The following is a 21,074-nucleotide window of genomic DNA, read 5'->3' as shown; positions in this document are numbered from 1 at the left end:
TCATGGTGGGAGGTGATTGAGGTTTATTAGTTAGCAGACAGGTGGAAGCGAGCATCGTGATATTAGAGCACATTATTAGTTTGCGATCGTCCTCCGGTGCGACCGGTTTTACAGTGCCGACCTACTTCCGATTCAATTACGTATGTTCATCCTGTCCGGACAGAGTGACTTTACATGTGAGAAATTTTCCACGCACCTAGTTTCCTTGCTAACGCGCACCTTGGAAGTCAGGTAAGGATAATGTCGTTCGCGTTATACGTGTTCCTCAACAATAAGCAATAATTGCTTTTCATCCTCTCATATATAGAGATTACATTTATGTTAATATATATATACATATATATACTATATAGCCTATACTTGAATTATGGAATGTTTTTACACCTTCTCGTAATTTGTAATAACGAATACGCGCGCGTTCATGTGTGCGTGTGTCATTTCTTATCTATTTTTACAAATACATACTCATTTCAAGCATGCAAATGCATCTATGAATTACTCAGGTAATTTTTGTTTTTATCCTTATTCCTCTTTTAACACAACGATGGTATTCTATATAGAAGTGAATATGAACATGTGCTCGTTTGCTGTATGCGTCGTAGAATATATACAAACGACACAAGTAAAGGGTAGAAGGTTGTTACCGGCTCTTAGAATCTTTCTCTGTGAATAGGAATTAATCGGTGTAAGACTGTCTTGCGTGCGATATTTACAAAAAGAAGTTTATAGCTTTTATTTATTTTTATTTTTATTTTATTTTTATTTACTATTTCTTCTGTAACACTTTCTAATAAGTAATTAGTAATAATTATTAGTAATTAAACATTTTTATTTGCAACTTGTAACGAAGGTTAGTAAGTAAGCTTATAGTATAATTATTAACAAAGCTAAAGTATTAGCGATAAGCAATATATTTCTTCACAAAACATCAGTGTCAATAGAAAATGCACTTTTTGCAAAACAATTATAGATTGCGAATTTTATTTTTAATGGAATTTCTTGAAATGGAAGATAGTCAGAATGTTTAACGATGACTGATTGATAATTTATACTATTCATAAATTAATTATTAATGAAGATATAATGTTGTATTTTGATAAATGGTTTGCCAGTGCAGAAAATATTTGTATTGCAAATCGTCGTTATAAAAAGAATTAGCTATTATTGTTATAAATAAATGCATGAAATCGAATTATTTCGGTTGTTACTAGTGATTTATTATACCGTGAGAATCGACTTGTTGATTCGTCGCTATCATTTTAACGTCATTTGGCAAAATGATTGATAGCATTAGGCGATCAAAGAAATTTAAATAACAAGCTGTATATCATTGTTGAATACATGTATTACTCATAAAACAAAATTAATTATAAATTGAATGAAATGAACCAGAAATTTTCTATCAAAAATGATCAAAAATGAGATTTGATACCGATTTATCTTTATTTCGTATGTATCCGAGAATATACTTTTAATAATCTTATTTTAATCATTTGAGCCTATCTTTGAGACACTTCAAAACCTAAGATAAAATATTAATTGTTCATTTTTGGGAATGTAGAAACTCAAAAGATGCTTATTCATTTATGTCAGTTTCGTATAAATAGAGTGATAGGTAATTAATGGTAAAAATTGACAATATTCCACTTTCATTTAACATGATTAGTAATTTGCAATAAAAAATGCAATTTTATTTTTAATCACAATTCTACGATTAAGAACGACGATATATTATTCTTAGATTTCTTATCCAAGTTTGCAAAGGGAGCGATATGATAACAAGACCAAATGTCACCTGTTCTCAACTGCAATCTTTCAATTTTCATTATTCAATTAATAACAAATTAATAATTTAGCAACTTTTAAAAATATAGTATACTATTAATAGTTTAGCAACTTCTAAAAATATAGGTTTTAAAAGATATAGTACTGCTTTTTTAACTGATCATGGATTAGGACTGAATCTGGTCCATGCCAGTAATGGCTTACAAGAATTCTGCTACGTGGTCTGAGATAGAAATGAAGTGAGGCAGTAATACTAAGAAGTATTGGAGATACGCTGGCCATTTATCAAGACAGTACTTCTCTAAAAGAAAAGAATTTTTAGAAAGATTATACGTTACGTGATCCGTATTTACGTGTATTGCGTTTGTTACGTGCATGATTTTCGTTTACTCTGTAGTTGTGTAGTGCAGATACAAAAAAAACTCCTTTCTCCTTCATTAGTACATACTTTCAATCCGCATACCTGGCTACATGTGTAATAATTGATACTGCAACTAAGGATACGTATCCGCTAAAAAGAATTTTGCAAGAGGTTAGCTTTGCGAAATATTTTGGTTTTTCTGGATGCTACGTAATGCCAATTGTCTGTTCGTAGAAAAAGCGGATTCAATTACGGTTATCTCTATACCTGTTCACACGTAAATTGTTCTCGAGGCGTTTCAATTATTTACTATTGTTTCCATTCCGTCGTATTGAGTTCATTTTTCGTATTTTATCTGTTTTTATAACTCGTTCTCGTTACGTCGTTATTGTTCCCTTTTTATGACGACGATTATAAAAGTGAAAATATAGATTTCAAGGATCGACAAATAGCCATCGATACTCACATATGTACGTAACACGTATGCAATATACTCCGGTAGTGCAACAAACATTGTGTACAAAGGATCGCCGCTGAAATTCTTGATTAATTGATGTCAAGTTGTCTATAACTGCATGTATAATAATTGCTTGACTTGTTATATAAATATTATATTTGAATCACGAGTCTGTTTAATAGAAGATTATGTTTGTGTAACAAATACTTTGTCGAGACGTCCGATCGAAATGCGTTTGCACATTAATCGCAGTTTGACATCATGCGCAATCGAGTTTCGCTAATCCGGATAATTTCCCACAAATTATAATTACATCAATGAAATTTCATTTCTCCTTTTTTCCATAATTAATAAAATGAACGGCGAACTCGATAATCCGGATTTGGATCATTCGATCCCGATAATCCGGATTGATCGAGATTGATCCGGTTTCACATGTTGACTACCGCGATGTTAACAGGTGACCCAAGTTACTAAATATTTAAGAATGATTAAAATAAGATAAATTTCATGGATTGACTAATTTTCAATTGTGTCAATGATTTTGATAACAACATAAAAAAAAAATTGCGCAAATACAATTGATATTTTACAAAAATTAAATGTTATAATATGCATCGCGTTGACGAGATCTGGATGAATAATCATACTATTTTTACATTGAATGTTTGTTTATTCGAAACTTGTCCATCTGAAATTTTGATTTTTCTCTTCTACAGCATCACCTCCATTTTTCTAATTTCCTTTTCCTTTCTCTTAAAGCTCACAATGTACCGTTAATTTTACGATTCATAAAGAGGTGGTATCATTCTTGAAAAATTCTGTAAGGTTACAAGTTTGTATGGACTTACTTCACTTTACATGGGGAACGGTTCAGATCATGGTCGTTTATCAATGATTACGGTTCAATCGGCGATTCAAGCCGAATTTGCACCTACCATTCTGGAGAATCATCGTAGATGACTCATCCACGGTGAATGTGAAAGATGAAAGTTATAGTACACTATACCAGCTCAATTCATGGTCACTGTGGACAAAAACAGTGTTTTTCAATGAATGACCCGCGATGGTCATCGAAAACTAAAAGGTATAAATTTGGCTAAACACACGCGGAACGTACCCTCGGCCTTACCCGGTGTCAGACATCAGTGGCCTGATTGGTGAAATTGCTATATGGTTCGCATATGGTTTGTAAATAAAGACATTACGCAAAGGCTCGTTCGAGGGGGATCGCGCAATGGGGACACGGTACCACCACGTCTCTCCTTAATTGGTCTGTAACCTTGTCACGTTGACCAATCTGGGTTCTACACAATCTGTTTGGCTCCCTATCGCGCCAATGTCACCGAAAATTCTAATATCGATCAATTTTATAATACCGATCAAATTTCACGGTGCTCGACTGACGTGATCGATAGCGCTTAATTACGACACCACGGAGATAAAATGATAAAGATTCGAGAAATACTTCTAGAAGTGAAAGAAAAATAAAAGAACTCATATATTGGATCATTTGATAAGATATATAAGATCTTATAGGTTTATAGATGGTTCTAAACTACTTCCCGTTTTTCGTTATACAGGATGTCTCACAGTGTGGTACGACATGACAGTTATAGACAAAAACAGTTGTAGGTTATTTCAATTAGTCGATATTACCGACAAGAAAACTTTAAGACTTACGGTAGCATGAGGCTTTTTGTCTTAATTAAAGTAATCAATCTCTCAAGTGGCATTGCTATAAATTTGATAACTGGCCCGAAATTTCACGGCATTAACTTTCATACGGTATGTTTCCATGCTTGGTGTTTACTTTGTTCTTTAGGTGATTCTATATTTTTAAACGTGCGATTATCGACACGTCTCGAGACTTTCGTGCTGCAAGACGAATAATCTCACTTACTATTAAATATTTACAGTGCAACTTCAACGAAAAATATACAGTGACTATAAAAAGTATTCTTGCATCATTTTGCTTATTATATTATTTACATATTAATTAATTAAGGTCTAGTATATTAAGTTTCATATCAAACTGTAACATGTAATATATAAATATAATATGAAAAATACAAGTACGAATAGTTTTTGTAGCCATTGTATATTACATTTATGATAATTGTACATCTATAATTGTATATCGTGGAAATTGGAAATCGAGGAACGAATAATTTAGTCATAATTCATCGTGTTCTCGTATCATGTTAGCATGTATATATGTACGTGTTATGGATATCGTAAACGTGGCGTAATTACAGCGATGCGATGATCGGGGAATCCTAATGCACTGGAGATAGGAAAGTAGAAATCAAGATGCGTTACGCGCATGGTCGTAAATATATACGTAATGACAAGAGTCATCCCTCTTAGTCTTTTTAACTTACCGATCACGATCGTCGTTTAAAGAGATCAAGGTGATTCACAAACACGTAAATGATCGACAACTGTCAACAACTTGAGAATTTCTATGAAAAAATACGTATTGTATACATTTGTAAGAATCCGTTTGTACGTCTCCATTGTTAGACAAAAGAATTCTAGAGAATCTATTCATTAAGAACTAGGTAAGCAGTGAATCTTTAATAAATATCAAGAAATGTAACATAATATAACTTACATATTGTTTTATCAATAATAGACATTTGATAGAAATCAGGTTAGAGATCTAAAAATATTAATTAAAATGAATATTTTAAGTATAATTTAAAAAGAAAGTAATTTATTATAGTATTATAAACAGTTTGATTCCAAAAAATAGAAAAATACTTTAAATATGAAAAAATAAATACTTCACTCACAATAATAATATACGTAATTTTAGAAATACTAAAACAGTAGTAAAATTAAAAAAATAATAATAATCTTTAGTAAATAGACTGGAAGAAAAAATGACAAATAGATTATTGAAGGTAACAAATAAATAAAAATATTAAAGGCGACTACCTGACCCTTGAAGAATAAATACCAAGATTTTTGACGTGTCTGTAAAGAATCTTTGTTATCCTTGAACAAAATATCTATGCAAACTATCTGAAGCAAAGTATTGAAGTTTATGCTAATAATACAACTTGAATTTTATTTCGATATTGTGATTTAATGCCTCGTTTCTACGAAAATTATCCTTATTTATCACTGTTCGTCATATCCTTGTTAACGCTATTCTAGCTCTACCTATACAAAAAGGTTGTTGTATACTAGTTGCATTGTCCGTTGCAGCAATATAATTGTGTAACGAACACATACATATATCATATACCTATACTGGGTGTTCCATTTAGCTATAGCTCTTTACACAAGTTATAGCTCTAAAATGTTAGAATATGAAAAAGATTTCATTGCGGAAGATCGAAAATTGATTGCTAAAAATATTTTGATTGATTAATTTAAATGATATTTGAATTTTAATTTTGTCAAATTTAGTGTATGAAAGACGCAGAAAATGAATGCAAGAGAGTATTTGTTCCTTGTCTTTTACACGTTATATTCTACAATTATTGATCTATTTTTATGAATAAAATACCGACATATTTGTTATACTGACAATTATGTGAATCTCTGCAATAAAAAATGTTAAATTATAAGAAGATTTCAGAAAAAAGACGATGTTAACAATAACCATCACTACTTAACCTTCATGAAACATAAGAGCGCATACAACTCAGATGTCAAGCTATTTCTTAGCTTCTATAAAATCAGTTACTATCTATTTTCTTTTTCGGACATTTAAGCTATACAACAGAGAAAACACCATCAAAATCCGTTCAGTAGCTTTACGCGATGCTAGTACAGACCGAGAAAAATTCTAAAAATTAACCTCTTTGACTTCGTAGCTTACGAACTGTTCCTGGATGATTGTTTTATTTTTTTTATTCAATGTACAGACACAATCCTTTTACTGTTTTATTATATGCATACATATAGATAAAACGATGTCTCAATTGAAGTATAAAAACATGTACCATACAAATATATATATTTATACATGTATATATATAAAATAAAGGTGATCCAGAAATCTTTAAAATATCTGCTTTTCGGTAATGAACACGTATACCAAATAATACCTACATCATTCGAAATAAATTTCAGTTAATTATCTTTTTTATCCTCTACCGTTTCAGAGCTCATAGCTTGAGCAAATTACGTGAAAACCCCGTACGTAGCTTTTAATTACATCATGTATAAATCGATCTAGGATACTTGCGATAAAATGAACTGTAAGCTATATCGAAGCACGTTCACATGTAGCGTTAATATAAAATTATGGGCGTACAGAGATGATTAGTACGAGAACTGCAAGAAACATTGCTGACCTTTCTAATGCATTTACTATTAATAGTCATAATAGTATCTGAATATTACAAAATTTCCGTGATATTTACTTGAAGATTAAGATTTGCAAACGTTCTTGAATAAATCTGATATTGTTAAAATACAAGAATCATCCTTCCTGTTATATTAGATGCCGTATCAATAATTTTCATTAAATTTTATTAATCGATTTCTGAGAAAGAGAGAGATTATATCGAAAAAATTCACAGATGCTATAATTACAAAAGATACGAATAGAGTGCTTTTTTCCTTTTTTATCTTCGGTATCTTTATTTTTTATTAAATTAATTACATTAGTTTCGAAAGCAATAATTGGTTTATTTACCTCTTGCCGTCTTGATTGGAATGTACGTCATATGATATTCTAATCAACATTTTTATAAGATAATGACGACGGAACAATGTCTAATATCTATATACATTCTAGTAAGCGAAGGAAAAAACATATTTTTGTGCAAGATTTTGTGATATGAAAAAAGATATTAGATAAGGCAACCATTCATAAATGGAAGTTATGTAATAGTTCTGTATTATTCTGTATTCTGTATGTAGGTGGAAGATTATTTGAAAATAATCAACGATCGTTTTTATTGTATTGATCTTATTGTATGATTTATTATGTTCATGAAACATTATCTATCATTATCGTCGTATACAAATGGTTATCGGTGCTCGGATCTTGCAGTACCTCACCATGTCTATTACCACCACTATCCCTTACCTCGTAAGGTTCTCTTCATTTAAGTAGATTTATTATGGATCAAGGAGGAAGGAGATACGTACTGAGCTCCAGAAATCAAAGTGACCACAACTACGAGTAGCTAGCACCAAAATATTGTCAGAAATCTTGAATGAAACTTAATCTACTAATTATTCAAACACGAAAGAACCAGTGAGATTAATAATGAGAATCGACTTGTTGCTTCATGATTGTTTAAGTATACATAGGAATATTTTCATGTATTTCAGATGCGGAACCCCGAGTTTGGAGTTCAGATAACAGCAAGTTACATTTTTCTTGTTCAAACGCCTTGCTTTTATCAGTGTCACTTGAAGAATATTGAATGATCTTGAAACCTTGGAACCATCGAACCTTGGTACTTCAAAACTTCAGGGTACCAAGTTCAAAATTAATCATCCCTCGCTACATGTATATATTAGTCTTATCGTATTTACATCTATTAAACTGTAGCTTTATTGTATCCAATTTTATTAAAATTTCATTTTATTGTACTAAGGTTTATTAAATTATAACTTTATTATATCTCATCTTCTTTATATCATTGTTTCTTCTCTTTCTTTTTTATTCTTTCTTCTTTTTTATATTATTGTTTCGATATATTTAGTTTTACTAAATCTAGTTTACTATTTAATTTATTAAACAGTTTAGTGTATAATTTAGTTCTGTTCGCTAAATTTAGTTTAACAGTACTTTCATTGAATTTAACTTCTTTAAATTGTATCTCTAGTGTATTTAATTTTATTATAAGATAAACGATTAAAAACAACAAGTTAAGCCACAAATATTATTTTTTACGCGAAGGAAGTGAAAAAGCTCGGGTGCCATGGCGAGCCGAATATGGAAGGTGTTAGCTCGGAGACGGATCGATGAGGACCTCGAGAGCAAAAGCAAACTAGCTCGGGTTTTAGGCTTGTTCGACCTCACAGCACTTGGCGTGGGTTCGACCCTCGGCCTCGGTGTTTATGTCCTTGCTGGCAGCATCGCCAAAGAGACGGCTGGACCAGCCGTTTGCATCGCCTTCCTCATTGCAGCTATCGCTTCCGCATTTGCCGGTAAATTAAGATCGCATTCGCGCCTGTTGCCCGGATATTGACAATTTGTTCTTATCAAAAACATTATTAGTTAAACAAGCCTCGTGATAACGTCTGGCAAAGGTTTTTGCCAAACTGATATTGATACTTATTATAACCGCTTGTTTTATATGTAGACTACGAATGTTCATGTATTTATGGGAAATTTAAAGATACATATATGTTCTTATGACACGAAACGCACTTAATATGTAAAAATATAGGAATATCTAAAATATAGTAATTGTCAGAATATTTAATTAGTGAAACAAATATTGTCTTACATTCTCTTATTTTAATTACGTTCATCAAAATATTGCATAAATATCTTTATAATAAATATCTTTATAATTTATATAAAATATTCTTATGAGAAGAATTTTATTACAAACGTGTTTTGTTAAAAGTTATGTTTGAAGTTAACAAATGACTTGTGATGAACAGAAGTACTTTCACTGTTTCACTTTTAAAATATTATATACTGTGTAAAATATGGTATTAATTCGAAAATATAGCTCCTTAATAATGAGTTGCGTATATAAAGACAGTCATTTTGAATTTACAGGAATGTGTTATGCAGAATTTGCTTCTAGGGTTCCCAAGGCAGGATCTGCATATGTTTACAGTTACGTGACAGTGGGAGAATTCATTGCTTTTATCATAGGATGGAATTTAATTTTAGAGTATGTAATAGGTGAGCAAACAAAGATTGTGAAAAGCATAATTACTCTCTCTAAAACTCGATCGAAGATAAATATTCTTAAAGGAGTACTTGTTTTTCCAGAGTATTAATTTTATCAAAACTTATTAGAGTCTACTATTCGTAAGAAACAGAATTAAAATGTTTTGCACGAATAAAATAAAAATATTTGTCTGATTGTTAAATTTATATACACATATATTCCTCGATCAGGTACAGCAAGCGTCGCTCGAGGACTTAGCGGTTACTTGGATGCGCTGACAGGAAATGTGATACGCGAGAAATTGGAAGCCGCAATGCCTATAAACATCTCGTTTTTATCAAAATACCCAGATTTCTTTGCATTCGGTGTAGTAATGCTTCTTGTAATCTTACTAAGCACGGGGGTGAAGGAATCGTCAATTTTAAATAATATATTCACTGTAATAAACCTGATTACCATTGCAATAATCGTAGGCGCGGGGTCCTTTAAAGGTAATAATTGCAAATTATCATTTAAAATTAAAATACCGATCAAGGTTTTTCAAGACTGACCCCCACCATATCATCCAGTTATCTTGTCACTCGGTGTCTTATAATTTCTCTTTAATCATGATTTATCTGAATCTTTAATATTAAACAGAGTCTGTAAATATTTGTGAAAGAAAGACCTTGAGCGTGCAATTTAGTTTGTCTTATCATCTAAAAGCTTAATGACCTTTGCTGATTTGATTGTGACCTTTTAGCTGATCCAGCTAACTGGAGGATATCGGTGGAGGATATACCCAAGGACAAACCCGAAATACACGCAGGATCAGGAGGCTTTATGCCCTTTGGTATAAGCGGAGTGATGATCGGGGCGGCAAAATGTTTCTACGGTTTCGTCGGTTTCGATGCTGTGGCAACTACCGGTGAAGAAGCTAAAAATCCTCAGCGCAATATACCCATAGCCATCGTTGTTTCCTTAATTATAATCTTAATGGCTTATTTTAGTATCTCAACCGTGCTAACTATGATGTGGCCTTACTACGACCAGGTACATTCATGCACCAGTTAAATTTTAATTGGAGCTCTTGTTATTATATTTTATATTATATTATTATTTTATATTATATTTATATTATATTTATACAAAAATATTTTGTATATTTAGAATGTCGATACGCCATTTCCATATGTTTTCGATAAAATTGGATGGACTACTGTTAAATGGATCGTTAATATTGGTGCGGCATTTGCATTATGTACAAGCTTGTTTGGGGCGATGTTTCCTCTACCAAGGATACTTTACGCTATGGGTAGCGATGGGATAATTTTTAAGCAACTTGCAATAATACATCCGAAAACAATGACACCCATTTTCGGCACAGTGGTCTCTGGCTTATTTACAGGAATCATGACACTTATTTTTGATCTTCAACAATTAATTGACATGATGTCTATTGGAACATTGTTGGCATACGCAATAGTGGCGGTATCCGTTTTAATATTAAGGTATATGAGGGCAATAATATTCAAATATGTTTATTTGTTAATTACACTAAATCTAACATATTTATTGTATCATTTAGATATCAACCGAAGGAGTGCGCATCAAATACTCGTTCTGTATCAGCAATGAATGACTACAAGGTAACGTCAGTCAACATATTAAAACAAATTATTAATTTACAGAATCAGAAAGAAGTAACTGAGATGTCTAATAAAGTTGCAAAATACAGTATTGGAATTTTATGTAAGTATTAAACGGGCAAAGAAGTTATTTATTAATTTTAACGTAATTAACATCGCTCTTATACGTTTTGTTATTGTTACAGGTATTGTTATATTTATTACTGCGCTTTTTATTAATTCTGTAGATACCACAGCATTAGGTAGCAATGTGATAGAATTAGTGATATTAATCGTACTTGTAAACATATTATTATTAATTATGATTATTATTGCAAGACAACCTACTCAAGACATTGATTTAGCATTTAAGGTAAGTCTTCTAAAACAAACTATAAGAACAAAACAATTAATATCATGTTTAATTAACTCTATCATTTTCAGGTGCCATTAGTACCACTTCTTCCATGTTGCAGTATTTTCATAAACTTATATTTGATGTTGCAGTTAGATAGTTTTACTTGGATCAGATTCGCTGTTTGGATGCTTATAGGTACATGTATATACATGCAAAATGTTGATAATATTTGAGAAAGAAACCAAAAGCATTATAGCCTATAATCATATGTTGTTAATTATCTTTATTTTTCACAGGTTTTACTATTTATTTCTTTTATGGCATATCTCACAGCGAACAAGGAAAAAGGGATAAAAGAGAAGCAGAAATGTTAAAACGAAAGTACGCGGACCAAGTTAGAATCGTAACCAGATTCTAATAATTATCTCGCCACATGTGATATTTTTTTGTATATTTTAATAAAAACTGCTCAGAGAGAATAATCTTAGATATTACGCATGTGAATACTGTGGCAATTTTAAAATACGAGCATATTCATCTTAGTACTACATCTTTCAATATTTTTTAATAAATATAAAATATTAAGATAGGATATCATCCTGATTGTATAGACTATTTTTTATAAATTATTCTTACAGAGGAAAATAGATTTTACCATAAAAATTCAAAATTACTTCAAAATTATTTCATTTAGAAAATCTGAGCTACTCTATCGTATATAAGGTTGTGAAAACTTTTGTTTTTTTTTGTTTTATACACTAAAATGTGTCGATATATACTGTACATATTTCATTACTTATTTAGATACCAATTTCATGGTTGAAATATATTGTTTTATATTATTTATTGCATATTTATTAGAGAAATATATCATTTTAAGGAAAATCAAATTTATTAATAATATAATTTAATTAAATATCTGAAATTATAATACATGTTCATCAATAAGCTCTATATATCAGTATAGACAAGTATGGCATGATACAAGTTCAATGGTTAACATGGCAAAGCTTAATATTATAATTCGAACAGAATAAGCTTCAACATTTATAATAAAAACAGATTTATAATTAACTTACTACTAATGGTATATTACAAATATTCCAATATTACAAATTCATACAAGAGAGGGAGTCTATAAAAATTTATAATATTTACCTGTAGTAATTTCAAAACTTTTCCCGATACTTTAAATTAAATCTTTACACATAAATACTCAAACGTAAAATTATAGTATTAGAGGCACTACATGAACTTTATTTATACAGGAACATTTAATGTATTGTTTTCTAAAAAGAAGTGAGACATTTTTTAAATACAAACCGATGCTTTACTTTATGATCCACCTATTTAAACATTTATATACACGAATTTCTAGCGATCTTTTTAAACATGCCGTTTTTATAAATAAAAAAAGCATATGATAAGTAAAAGATTACAAAATAAACAAATACAAAGCATTATTTGTTTTACTATAATCTTGATTCATTAAATATTTTCATTAACAGCCTCACATTACCATTTTGTTTTTATTACTCCATAATAATAAAAATAATTTATACCTAGGCAAGACATCTTGTATACTTTAGAGTTCTAACGATATTATGTAATTATTGAAAAATAAAATTAATGCTTCTTGCACTTTCTATTCAATATGAATTATTTGCTAATTATTTAAACGCGTATATTTGGAATGTTTCGTAGATTGTTTCAATATAAAATTTTATAATAAAATTATACGAATAGATTTTATTCAAATAGTTTAGTGACGTATTCTATAAATAATCTTATTGATAGTATTATTTTCTTTGCATATATTTATATCTATTTTCCTTGTTAAATGAAAATAATAGAAAACAAGTAAGCTACTTCATTTTAAGAACAACGTAATTAATTATACATTCAATCAGTATTAATTTTTGTACGTTTTAAATAAGATAACATCTCTATTATTTATTAAATACGTCATAGAGTCCAACTTGTGTTATAAAATTGAATCAATTGCAAAAGCTAAGCCTATATATACGTGTAAAACATACATATCATTGCACATGCATTGACTTTTCTTATTCATGAAAAATATATGAAAACCAAACAGTAGAATATTATATTTCTCTATAATATTTCCAATATTTTGTGTATGTGACTAAAAGGATCATTATCCATCTAAAAGTCAGGCGTTCACTTTGTTTTATTTACAAGTCCTCCTATACTTATATGTTGCCAATTTGCCTGTCATAATAAATGTAACTATGTAATTTGATTCAATGACAATTTAGCTACATAATAAAACTATATAATTTATTAAACTTACCCCTATCCCGGTTGCCCAACCAGTCCCAGCAGGATTTTCATCTGTAATACCTATTCTACGACAAAGTATACCAGCTCCTGAAACTGCCCAAACTTGACCCTGTTCTCTTGCAATGGCAACTTGTCGAAAGCCTTGTTTCGCATTTGCAACAGCCATATCTGGACAATATAAGAGCACATTACATACTGAACATGTAATAAAATAAGCAGGATGAACACTATGATTTTTGTAATCATGAAATAATTAAAAACAGTTCATAACTTCATAATAAATTCGTAGTGAATTTTAATGTACTACAAAATTCATAATAAATTTTAATGTACTACAGAAATTCGTCTAAATTTGTTATAACACAATACGAAATAAGTTACAACTATATACCTAAAGTATACCTATAGCAGAGAGTGCATTTAAATAAATGGATGTTTTGTGTATATTTCCAGTGTTTACTAATAGCAGGGTTAATACGAAGATTTTTCCAAAATATGCAGCCTTTAGGGATAACACCATATATTTTTCTCTCTTTTCTAGAAAAGATCAGATAGGTTTCTAATGAAATCATTACATACGCTCTGATAAAACATTATTCGTTATTATTCGTTAGTTCCAATCTTTATCTAACTACACATTAGTGCCAATGCAAATTTTTTCTAAAAATTAAGCTAACCAAACGTTTAAAGAAGTTACAAAAATCACTCTTGGAATCTATAGGTTTGGGGAATGCTGTCTATTAGTGTCCATTCGTTACACAAATTTAACAAATACCTATGTGTATGGGATCGTTCGGCATCACAGGAAGCGTTTGCCAGTGCGTTCCTTCTGGGAAAACGTTCACTTGCACACCATGGCGTACAGATAATTTACCCGCCATATCTAAAGCCCACACCACGTCTTTCCCAACAGAAATTTGTTTCAAATGAGCACCTGATGGTGGTTCAACATTCTGCCATTGTATTCCTGAACAATCAAATAATAATTAGGAAATATTTCAATAATAACAAAGATATATTCATACTATTATATACCTGTTGGTTTTGCAGGAGTAATACCTAATCTCCAGTAAGAAGAACCATTCTTTCCAACAGCCCATACTTGCCCGCATGGACCACATGAAATACCTACTAAAGCTTGATCACTTGGTATATGTTCCCATGAAACTCCCTATAAATAAATATTAAATAATTTTATTAAAGTAAATATTTATGGCGTTGATGTTATAAATAATTTGTAAACATACCATAGGGCAAGATTCCGAAACACCTCTTCTAAACAAAGCTTCGCCATTAGAAGCAATGGCCCATATATAAACAGGAGCATCAGAACCAGGTTTCCCAGGTGCCTACGAATAAAAATGTGAATAAAAAGTTACTGTTTTAGCTTTATGTTTTATAAAAAAAGCAATGCGCGTTTTTAATATTCCTTACGTATAAAGAAACATCAAGTAATTTTGTGTTCCCTAATTCTTGCCAGGGTCCACTAGTTGTTAATTGACACCTTCGAAACCATCGTCTTCTTCTAACGTAATCAGTAAACTGTTTTTTACCATGATATTGAGCAGGAAAATCTCTAGCATACTGCCATCCGTCTCTATCGACACCTCCAGGGGTATGAAAATCTACTATCCAATCTGACACCTATGATGAAGTAAAATATTTTAACACAAAACGTTTGAACTTTGTTGCTTGAATATTATAAAAAATATGTATATCCTTGCCCAATGCCAGTGCATCGATAATAGTTTAGTATGTTCTCGGGTACGTTTATGTCGTCCAGATGCATCACTCCACATGTAACGATCAGTTGGAAGACCATGAGATGTGTATCCAGTTACCGGATTCCAACGCTGATTTTCATAAACATAATAATTGTGAGTATCTACCATGCTATTTATTCCCGTATTACTATCTAACCCTGCATAAAATAATGTATAAGATTAAACCATACCTCTATGCCTTTTAACAATATAATTTTCTTTTTATTTTAGAAAATATTACCTTTCAGGAACAAACCACCCCAACCACCAGTATATACCCATGCAGTACTACCATATCCTATTCCCCATGTTACACCAACAGAACAAGTTTCAACCTTTTTTAAATGTCCACCCATTTGCCTCCAAAACATAGTAGTTGGATCAATTATTACCTACATAAAATTTTCATTACAATCAAGTTACAGAAAGTTAGTACTAATATTAATATCGAGGTTATTACGTACAGATATAGATTTATAAAATATGCTACACAATGTCATCAATCCCTTGATTCGTAAATGAGTAATGCTCTGTGGTAATATTCTGTGGCTATAACAAGTAAATTCCGTATCATCGATATAAATTTTGTATCCTCGTGGTTCACAAACAATTTCTAAGGTGAAATCAGAACCAGGTTTTAACGGACTACCTCCGTTTCTCTCTTCGTCACCCCATTGTCCATTTTGATATGTATTTCGTACAATTATGTTTTCCTTTAGTCTTGGATTAAAATGTAATGCTACATCATGGCTATCCATTACAGACTTTTGTTTCAGTGATACCGTTGAATAACAAACAAAATTAATTGATAGCCTAGAAATTGAAAAAATGTCAAATATTTTGAAACATACAAAAATGTTAATAAATACGATTGTAAATTATTATGTTTTACCTGTCAGCATCATCATGAATACAAGCTGTAATTTTTAGAGAACTGCCATATCCAAAACCGTTTTGCAAAACACATTCAAAAGGTAAGCCTTTTCCAGCATCCAATTCTTGTACATAACCATCATTAGAAAGTTGATTTTCCTATAAATAATTCATATGTAGAATACTAATGTAAAAATTTGTTGCATGACATACTTCAGATAAAACATGTTAACTTACTTCTAAGGCAGCAGGGTCATATACATACACATCTCCTAACGCAGTTGTAGCCCATATTGAATTAGGACCAGGTTTCCCATAAACATTATTCATTTTACAAGAAACTAAAAAATATAAAAAATATCTTATATTATCTATTTTTATATCCATTAAACATAACATACTTACATACCTGAGGTTAAGTGCGCTAGCCAGTCTTCCATCTCAGTGTCACTAGAAAACTGTAATCTAAGAACTTTAGAACGAGGCATACGAGGAGTATGAATCGCTATCCGTGGATTACCTGGTTCACTACAGCATATTACACACATAATCTCAGACACAGGAAATTGCATCTGAAAAAACACTAGTTAAAGTCTCATTAAAATATTAGTAAAAAGATTATTTTACATTTCTCATTTAGCTTACAATTGTTGTCGCTCCGTCCGAATTTAAAATAGTTACAATTCCAGAATCTAAAGAACCATTGTCACTACTTATCCATTCTAATTCAATAATGCAATCTTCATATGAAGTACTTCCCTTAACTTTGCATTTTGCATCACCATTCTTTATCCAAGATGATCTGTAATATATCATTATAAACAAGGAGATCTTCAATACATTAATTTCAATTTCATATAGTTATCAAAGCCTTACTTCTCAACTACTTTCTCGTATATTGATGGATCGTATTGTACTTTTTGTAATCTTTTTTTTAACTCCTCTAAAATATATATTCTCCATGTCTCGGCTATATCGCCGTGACCTGTACCATTTGTATCTGCAATCCTACAAATTTAAGTCAAATATGTAAGTAACTATGTTTTATTATAAAACAATTTTATGATTTACGCTAATTTACAGTATCAATATTACCATTTCGGAGGATTGGATGTGTCAACAAAACATGCTCCAGCTTCTACTTTATACCAAGAGGTATCACATTCAGCCCAATACATTGCCCCAGAGCTCTCATCTTCTCCATAAACACCGGAATCACTAGTCAAGTCAGGATCGAAAATACTTCCATCTGTTTCTGGATGAGCTTCAGCACCTACCATGGAGCCAACTGAATGAACAGGGCTCCATGCAGCTGGATTGATCTACATTATTTTAGTTTCAAACTTTAATTTTAGGAAGAGATGACTGTAAGTGAAAAAATGCGTGAAAAAATTCAATTATCTATTAACCTTGACAACATTCCCCATCCCTTTTCCAGAAACTACTATAGATTCTCCAGTTTTAGTTAATGACTCATTCGATATAGTTATATTTGCAACGCTAGCTTCGGTTAAATCATCCATATCTAATGAATTCGCCGATCTACAATTTTATCAATTAAGAAAAAAATAACATCACTATAATATTACAACTAAAATATGTATGAAATAATTAGAAGTTTACCTTTTCTTGCCTTCATTTAGATATATATCCTGGAAAGAAGTTTGCTGTGGATTTTTATTAGTAGTACCATCGTTCGTACGTTGCCATAATTTTAAAGATGTTGGTGTTGGTGCAGAACGAGATTGTTCTTCCCATTCTCTAATCAACATAGTACCTTCGCTAGTACTATGTGGTCGATTCTGTAAATATTATGTAATATTATGTAATTATTTAATAAACAATATACTTGATTATTTGTAGTATCTAAAATTTATGCAAAATAAATACCAATGATCCCCAACTTTGATGCCTCTGTTGTTGAGGAGTACCACACATACTATGTCTATTACTCGATGATAAACTAGCATTGCTACTTGCTCGACTAAGCTGAAGAGGTGCATTTATTAATCTCCATTTTTTACCCGTTAATTCCGATTGTGTAATGCCAGAACGATAATATAAACATCTATCCTCATGACCAATAGCCCAAACCTTCAGAAATGTTAAATATGCATATACACACAACTTATTAAAGATAAATATTTATTCTTTTCAGTATGAATTAATTTACCTGATCATTCGGAGCAACTGATACTAGTGACATTTTACTTAACATTTCCACCCATCCAGTGCCAGCGCCCATTTGTTCACATACTCCACTCATTTCACCTTTAATGCCTTTTCTAAACCATACATTTCCATCTTGAGTTACAGCCCACACTGCATCTGTACCTACACTAACTTGTATTAATTTTAAATCTTTTTGTGGAGGATCAACTTCTACCCAATCTTCTCCTACAAAATAACATTATATTCATCAGTATGAAAGACTGTATCAAATATTATTATGATAGTATAAGTTATACATACCCATGGGATTTTCTCTAGTAACACCTGTGCGCACGATTGCTTTGCCAATCATTAATACAGCCCATACAAGACCAGTAATTCCAACACTGATTTGACACACCTCATATCCATTTACTAATTTTATAGTACTCCACCTTTGACCTTCAGGACAAGTTGTACTAGTTCCAACACGAAACATTACCTATGCAAATCATTGTTAAATTCGTAATAACATTATAATAATTGCAGTAACCAAAAGTACAGAATTTATTGTTATAAATTATTTAATACATCAATAAAATATTTCAAAAAATTCTTTTAAATATTATACCCTCCCATGAGCAGTTACTGCCCAGACTACAAGGCATCCAGGATTACCTCCAGGTATTTGATTTCCACCCACAGATATGTCAATAAATGGTTCCTAAAAATATATGGTATTGTGCATTTCATAAATCTTTATAAAAATTCTTCAATATTATTATGATGTAAAGATTTAGAAACCCCACCTTAGTTGCATCTTTATGAAGAGGTGCAATAGCACACCATGAATTCATAGCACTATATCTCCTATATCTAACCCATTTCCTTCTCCTGACACAAGATTTCCATTGCTTTTTCGTTGTGAATGTAGCTGGAAAATCAACTGCATATGTCCATCCCTACCAAAATATCAGATTCTCTGTGATCATAACACTTTGTTTCGATGTTGACAACTGACAACAAATCTACATATAAACAGAAAGTCACAAGAAATATGACAACAGAAGCAATTAAAAATGAATTATTCCATTATTAACTTATTGATAACTACACCTAGATTGTTAATATACAAATTAAAATGTTTTAAATCACAATTCATAAAATGAATATAATCATTATTATTAATAAAAAAAATTAAATCAACAAAGAAAATAAAATAAATTACAAACAAATAATCTAATCTCCATTATTTAAAGAAATTTTATCATATTTACATCATGATCTAACGGTTGGCCATCTAATGTAGTTTCTATTTGCCAATCACCTTCCCATTGCCAAGCCATGGATGGTAATCTTACTTTATCTCTGCTACGGTCAACTGTACCATCTTGATTAGAAAAATTATACCTATCTGTAGGTAATAATCTCCCACTAAATCCTTCTAAAGGAAGCCAACGCTGTAAATATTGTATTTTATTAAAATCTGAATAAAAATTACATGTAAGCATAATTGTAACCACCATTTTTTCAATGACATTTTAAACATACTTCATTTTCATATATTTCTTCTTTGATTCTTATAGGTACATCTAAGCCATGCACGTGTACATAAACTTGACGATCGCCACCTATAGCCCACATAAAATGTGGTACTGCTGATAATTGTTTAAACTCCAGGCCCAAGTACATGAATTCTCTCCACATAGTCCCAGATGTTGATAATCCGAACACACGTCCTTCATTATTTATAGCATATAAGTATGAGCTTGGCATTTCAATATTTTAATAGTAAAACACTTTAATTCTCCTATAAAGCAATATTTATATTGATACCAGTGGAATTATACTCCCGTCAATATTATTAGATGCTGTGTTACTGTGTAAATTAATAATGAATTTAAAGATACATGGATAATACCTTTATGTATTTAAAAATAAATATGAATTATCCTCCCTGCACTGCAGGCAATATTAAACAACAGATATAACTTTCTTTACATAAATGTCATAAGATAAAACAATAATCGCGAAAAATTAATCTTGGTTATAATAAATTATTTATATTTTACATTTTACATCATTAACATTATATCTCATATACATAAAATGTTTTACGTTAAATTGCACGCTACTTTTACGTGAAAATTTAAATTAATAAATTGTCAATCTAAAAATAAAGAACATTTTTCAGAATTACACACAGCCAACTGTCATTTACTGATTACAAGTGTGAATAAAGATGTCGATATATTTATCACATAAAGGTGATATCTATTTAAAATTTGAAATATTAATAGGCGCAATTTCTATCATATTTCTTATATAACAGAAGCTTCTTGTACATCATATAATATTTATGCATAATATAAATATTATAATCGGCATTATGTTATTTTATTTCTACTGAATTTCTTGATTACATGCGTGGTAACTGGTAACACTGCTTCTCAAACTCACCTCTTATGATCCTTTCTTTAGACGAGAAAGATCGTCTTATTAATTATTTAACCAATACATCTTAGCATTTATTAAACATATATAAAATTAAGTAATATCTATAATATTTAAATCACTATTGTTTAATA

The 21,074-nt window shown here is 30.7% G+C and overlaps 2 protein-coding genes and 1 long non-coding RNA gene across 9 annotated transcripts; 1 reads left to right on the top strand and 2 right to left on the bottom strand.

Moving 5' to 3' along the window:
• Positions 1–13: 13 nt before the first annotated feature.
• LOC117233894 (cationic amino acid transporter 3) lies at positions 14–11,872 on the top strand. Of its 5 annotated transcripts, none has more exons than XM_033494585.1 (11): positions 14–231; positions 7,905–8,085; positions 8,479–8,729; positions 9,328–9,441; positions 9,661–9,921; positions 10,173–10,462; positions 10,580–10,920; positions 10,998–11,161; positions 11,244–11,410; positions 11,482–11,590; positions 11,692–11,813. In XM_033494585.1, exons 3-11 carry the CDS (start codon positions 8,501–8,503, stop codon positions 11,811–11,813), a joined length of 1,797 nt encoding a protein of 598 aa, XP_033350476.1. In that variant the 5' UTR covers positions 14–231; positions 7,905–8,085; positions 8,479–8,500. The 5 variants fall into 5 exon arrangements, with proteins under 5 accessions (XP_033350476.1, XP_033350475.1, XP_033350474.1 ...); XM_033494584.1 differs by having other exon boundaries at positions 15–231; positions 7,905–8,032; positions 9,313–9,441; XM_033494583.1 differs by having other exon boundaries at positions 15–231; positions 7,905–8,050; positions 9,313–9,441.
• Positions 118–5,320, bottom strand: LOC117233908. The gene is made up of 2 exons (XR_004493444.1): positions 2,414–5,320; positions 118–2,296 (listed from the first exon to the last, which is right to left on the bottom strand). It is a non-coding gene; the product is annotated as an uncharacterized LOC117233908 (long non-coding RNA).
• A 413-nt stretch (positions 11,873–12,285) lies between the features above and the next one.
• LOC117233889 (tectonin beta-propeller repeat-containing protein) lies at positions 12,286–20,667 on the bottom strand. 3 transcript variants are annotated; one of them, XM_033494555.1, is made up of 25 exons: positions 20,408–20,667; positions 20,038–20,296; positions 19,764–19,946; positions 19,296–19,448; positions 19,118–19,210; positions 18,808–18,988; positions 18,509–18,732; positions 18,226–18,429; positions 17,959–18,137; positions 17,745–17,877; positions 17,431–17,657; positions 17,212–17,343; positions 16,981–17,137; positions 16,745–16,907; positions 16,573–16,676; positions 16,355–16,494; positions 15,927–16,275; positions 15,704–15,854; positions 15,424–15,620; positions 15,134–15,343; positions 14,947–15,048; positions 14,735–14,870; positions 14,475–14,666; positions 13,710–13,867; positions 12,286–13,627 (listed from the first exon to the last, which is right to left on the bottom strand). In XM_033494555.1, the coding sequence occupies exons 2-25, from the start codon at positions 20,260–20,262 to the stop codon at positions 13,577–13,579; spliced, it is 4,044 nt and encodes a 1,347-aa protein (XP_033350446.1). In that variant the 5' UTR covers positions 20,263–20,296; positions 20,408–20,667; the 3' UTR covers positions 12,286–13,576. The 3 variants fall into 3 exon arrangements, with proteins under 3 accessions (XP_033350446.1, XP_033350448.1, XP_033350447.1); XM_033494556.1 differs by lacking the exons at positions 12,286–13,627; positions 20,408–20,667 and adding an exon at positions 14,091–14,236 and having other exon boundaries at positions 13,738–13,867; positions 20,038–20,262; XM_033494557.1 differs by lacking the exons at positions 19,764–19,946; positions 20,038–20,296; positions 20,408–20,667 and having other exon boundaries at positions 19,165–19,210; positions 19,296–19,438.
• Positions 20,668–21,074: the final 407 nt, after the last annotated feature.

Source organism: Bombus vosnesenskii, unplaced genomic scaffold (assembly GCF_011952255.1).
Source record: "Bombus vosnesenskii isolate JDL3184/JDL3185 unplaced genomic scaffold, Bvos_JDL3184-5_v1.1 scf7180000013299, whole genome shotgun sequence".
Taxonomy (NCBI): domain Eukaryota; kingdom Metazoa; phylum Arthropoda; class Insecta; order Hymenoptera; family Apidae; genus Bombus; species Bombus vosnesenskii.
This window is presented reverse-complemented; position numbering and strand designations above follow the sequence as displayed.

Excerpts from the sequence above, each read along its gene's own strand:
- LOC117233894 (XM_033494582.1), top strand. The coding sequence starts at position 8,501 with ATGGCGAGCCGAATATGGAAGGTGTTAGCTCGGAGACGGATCGATGAG. Across the intron at positions 9,922-10,172 it reads AGGCGCGGGGTCCTTTAAAG|CTGATCCAGCTAACTGGAGG; the intron begins GTAATAATTGCA and ends GTGACCTTTTAG. Across the intron at positions 11,162-11,243 it reads ATACAGTATTGGAATTTTAT|GTATTGTTATATTTATTACT; the intron begins GTAAGTATTAAA and ends TTATTGTTACAG.
- LOC117233889 (XM_033494555.1), bottom strand. The coding sequence starts at position 20,262 with ATGCCAAGCTCATACTTATATGCTATAAATAATGAAGGACGTGTGTTC. Across the intron at positions 17,138-17,211 it reads TACGAGAAAGTAGTTGAGAA|ATCATCTTGGATAAAGAATG; the intron begins GTAAGGCTTTGA and ends GATATATTACAG. Across the intron at positions 15,855-15,926 it reads TATTTTATAAATCTATATCT|GTAATAATTGATCCAACTAC; the intron begins GTACGTAATAAC and ends AATTTTATGTAG.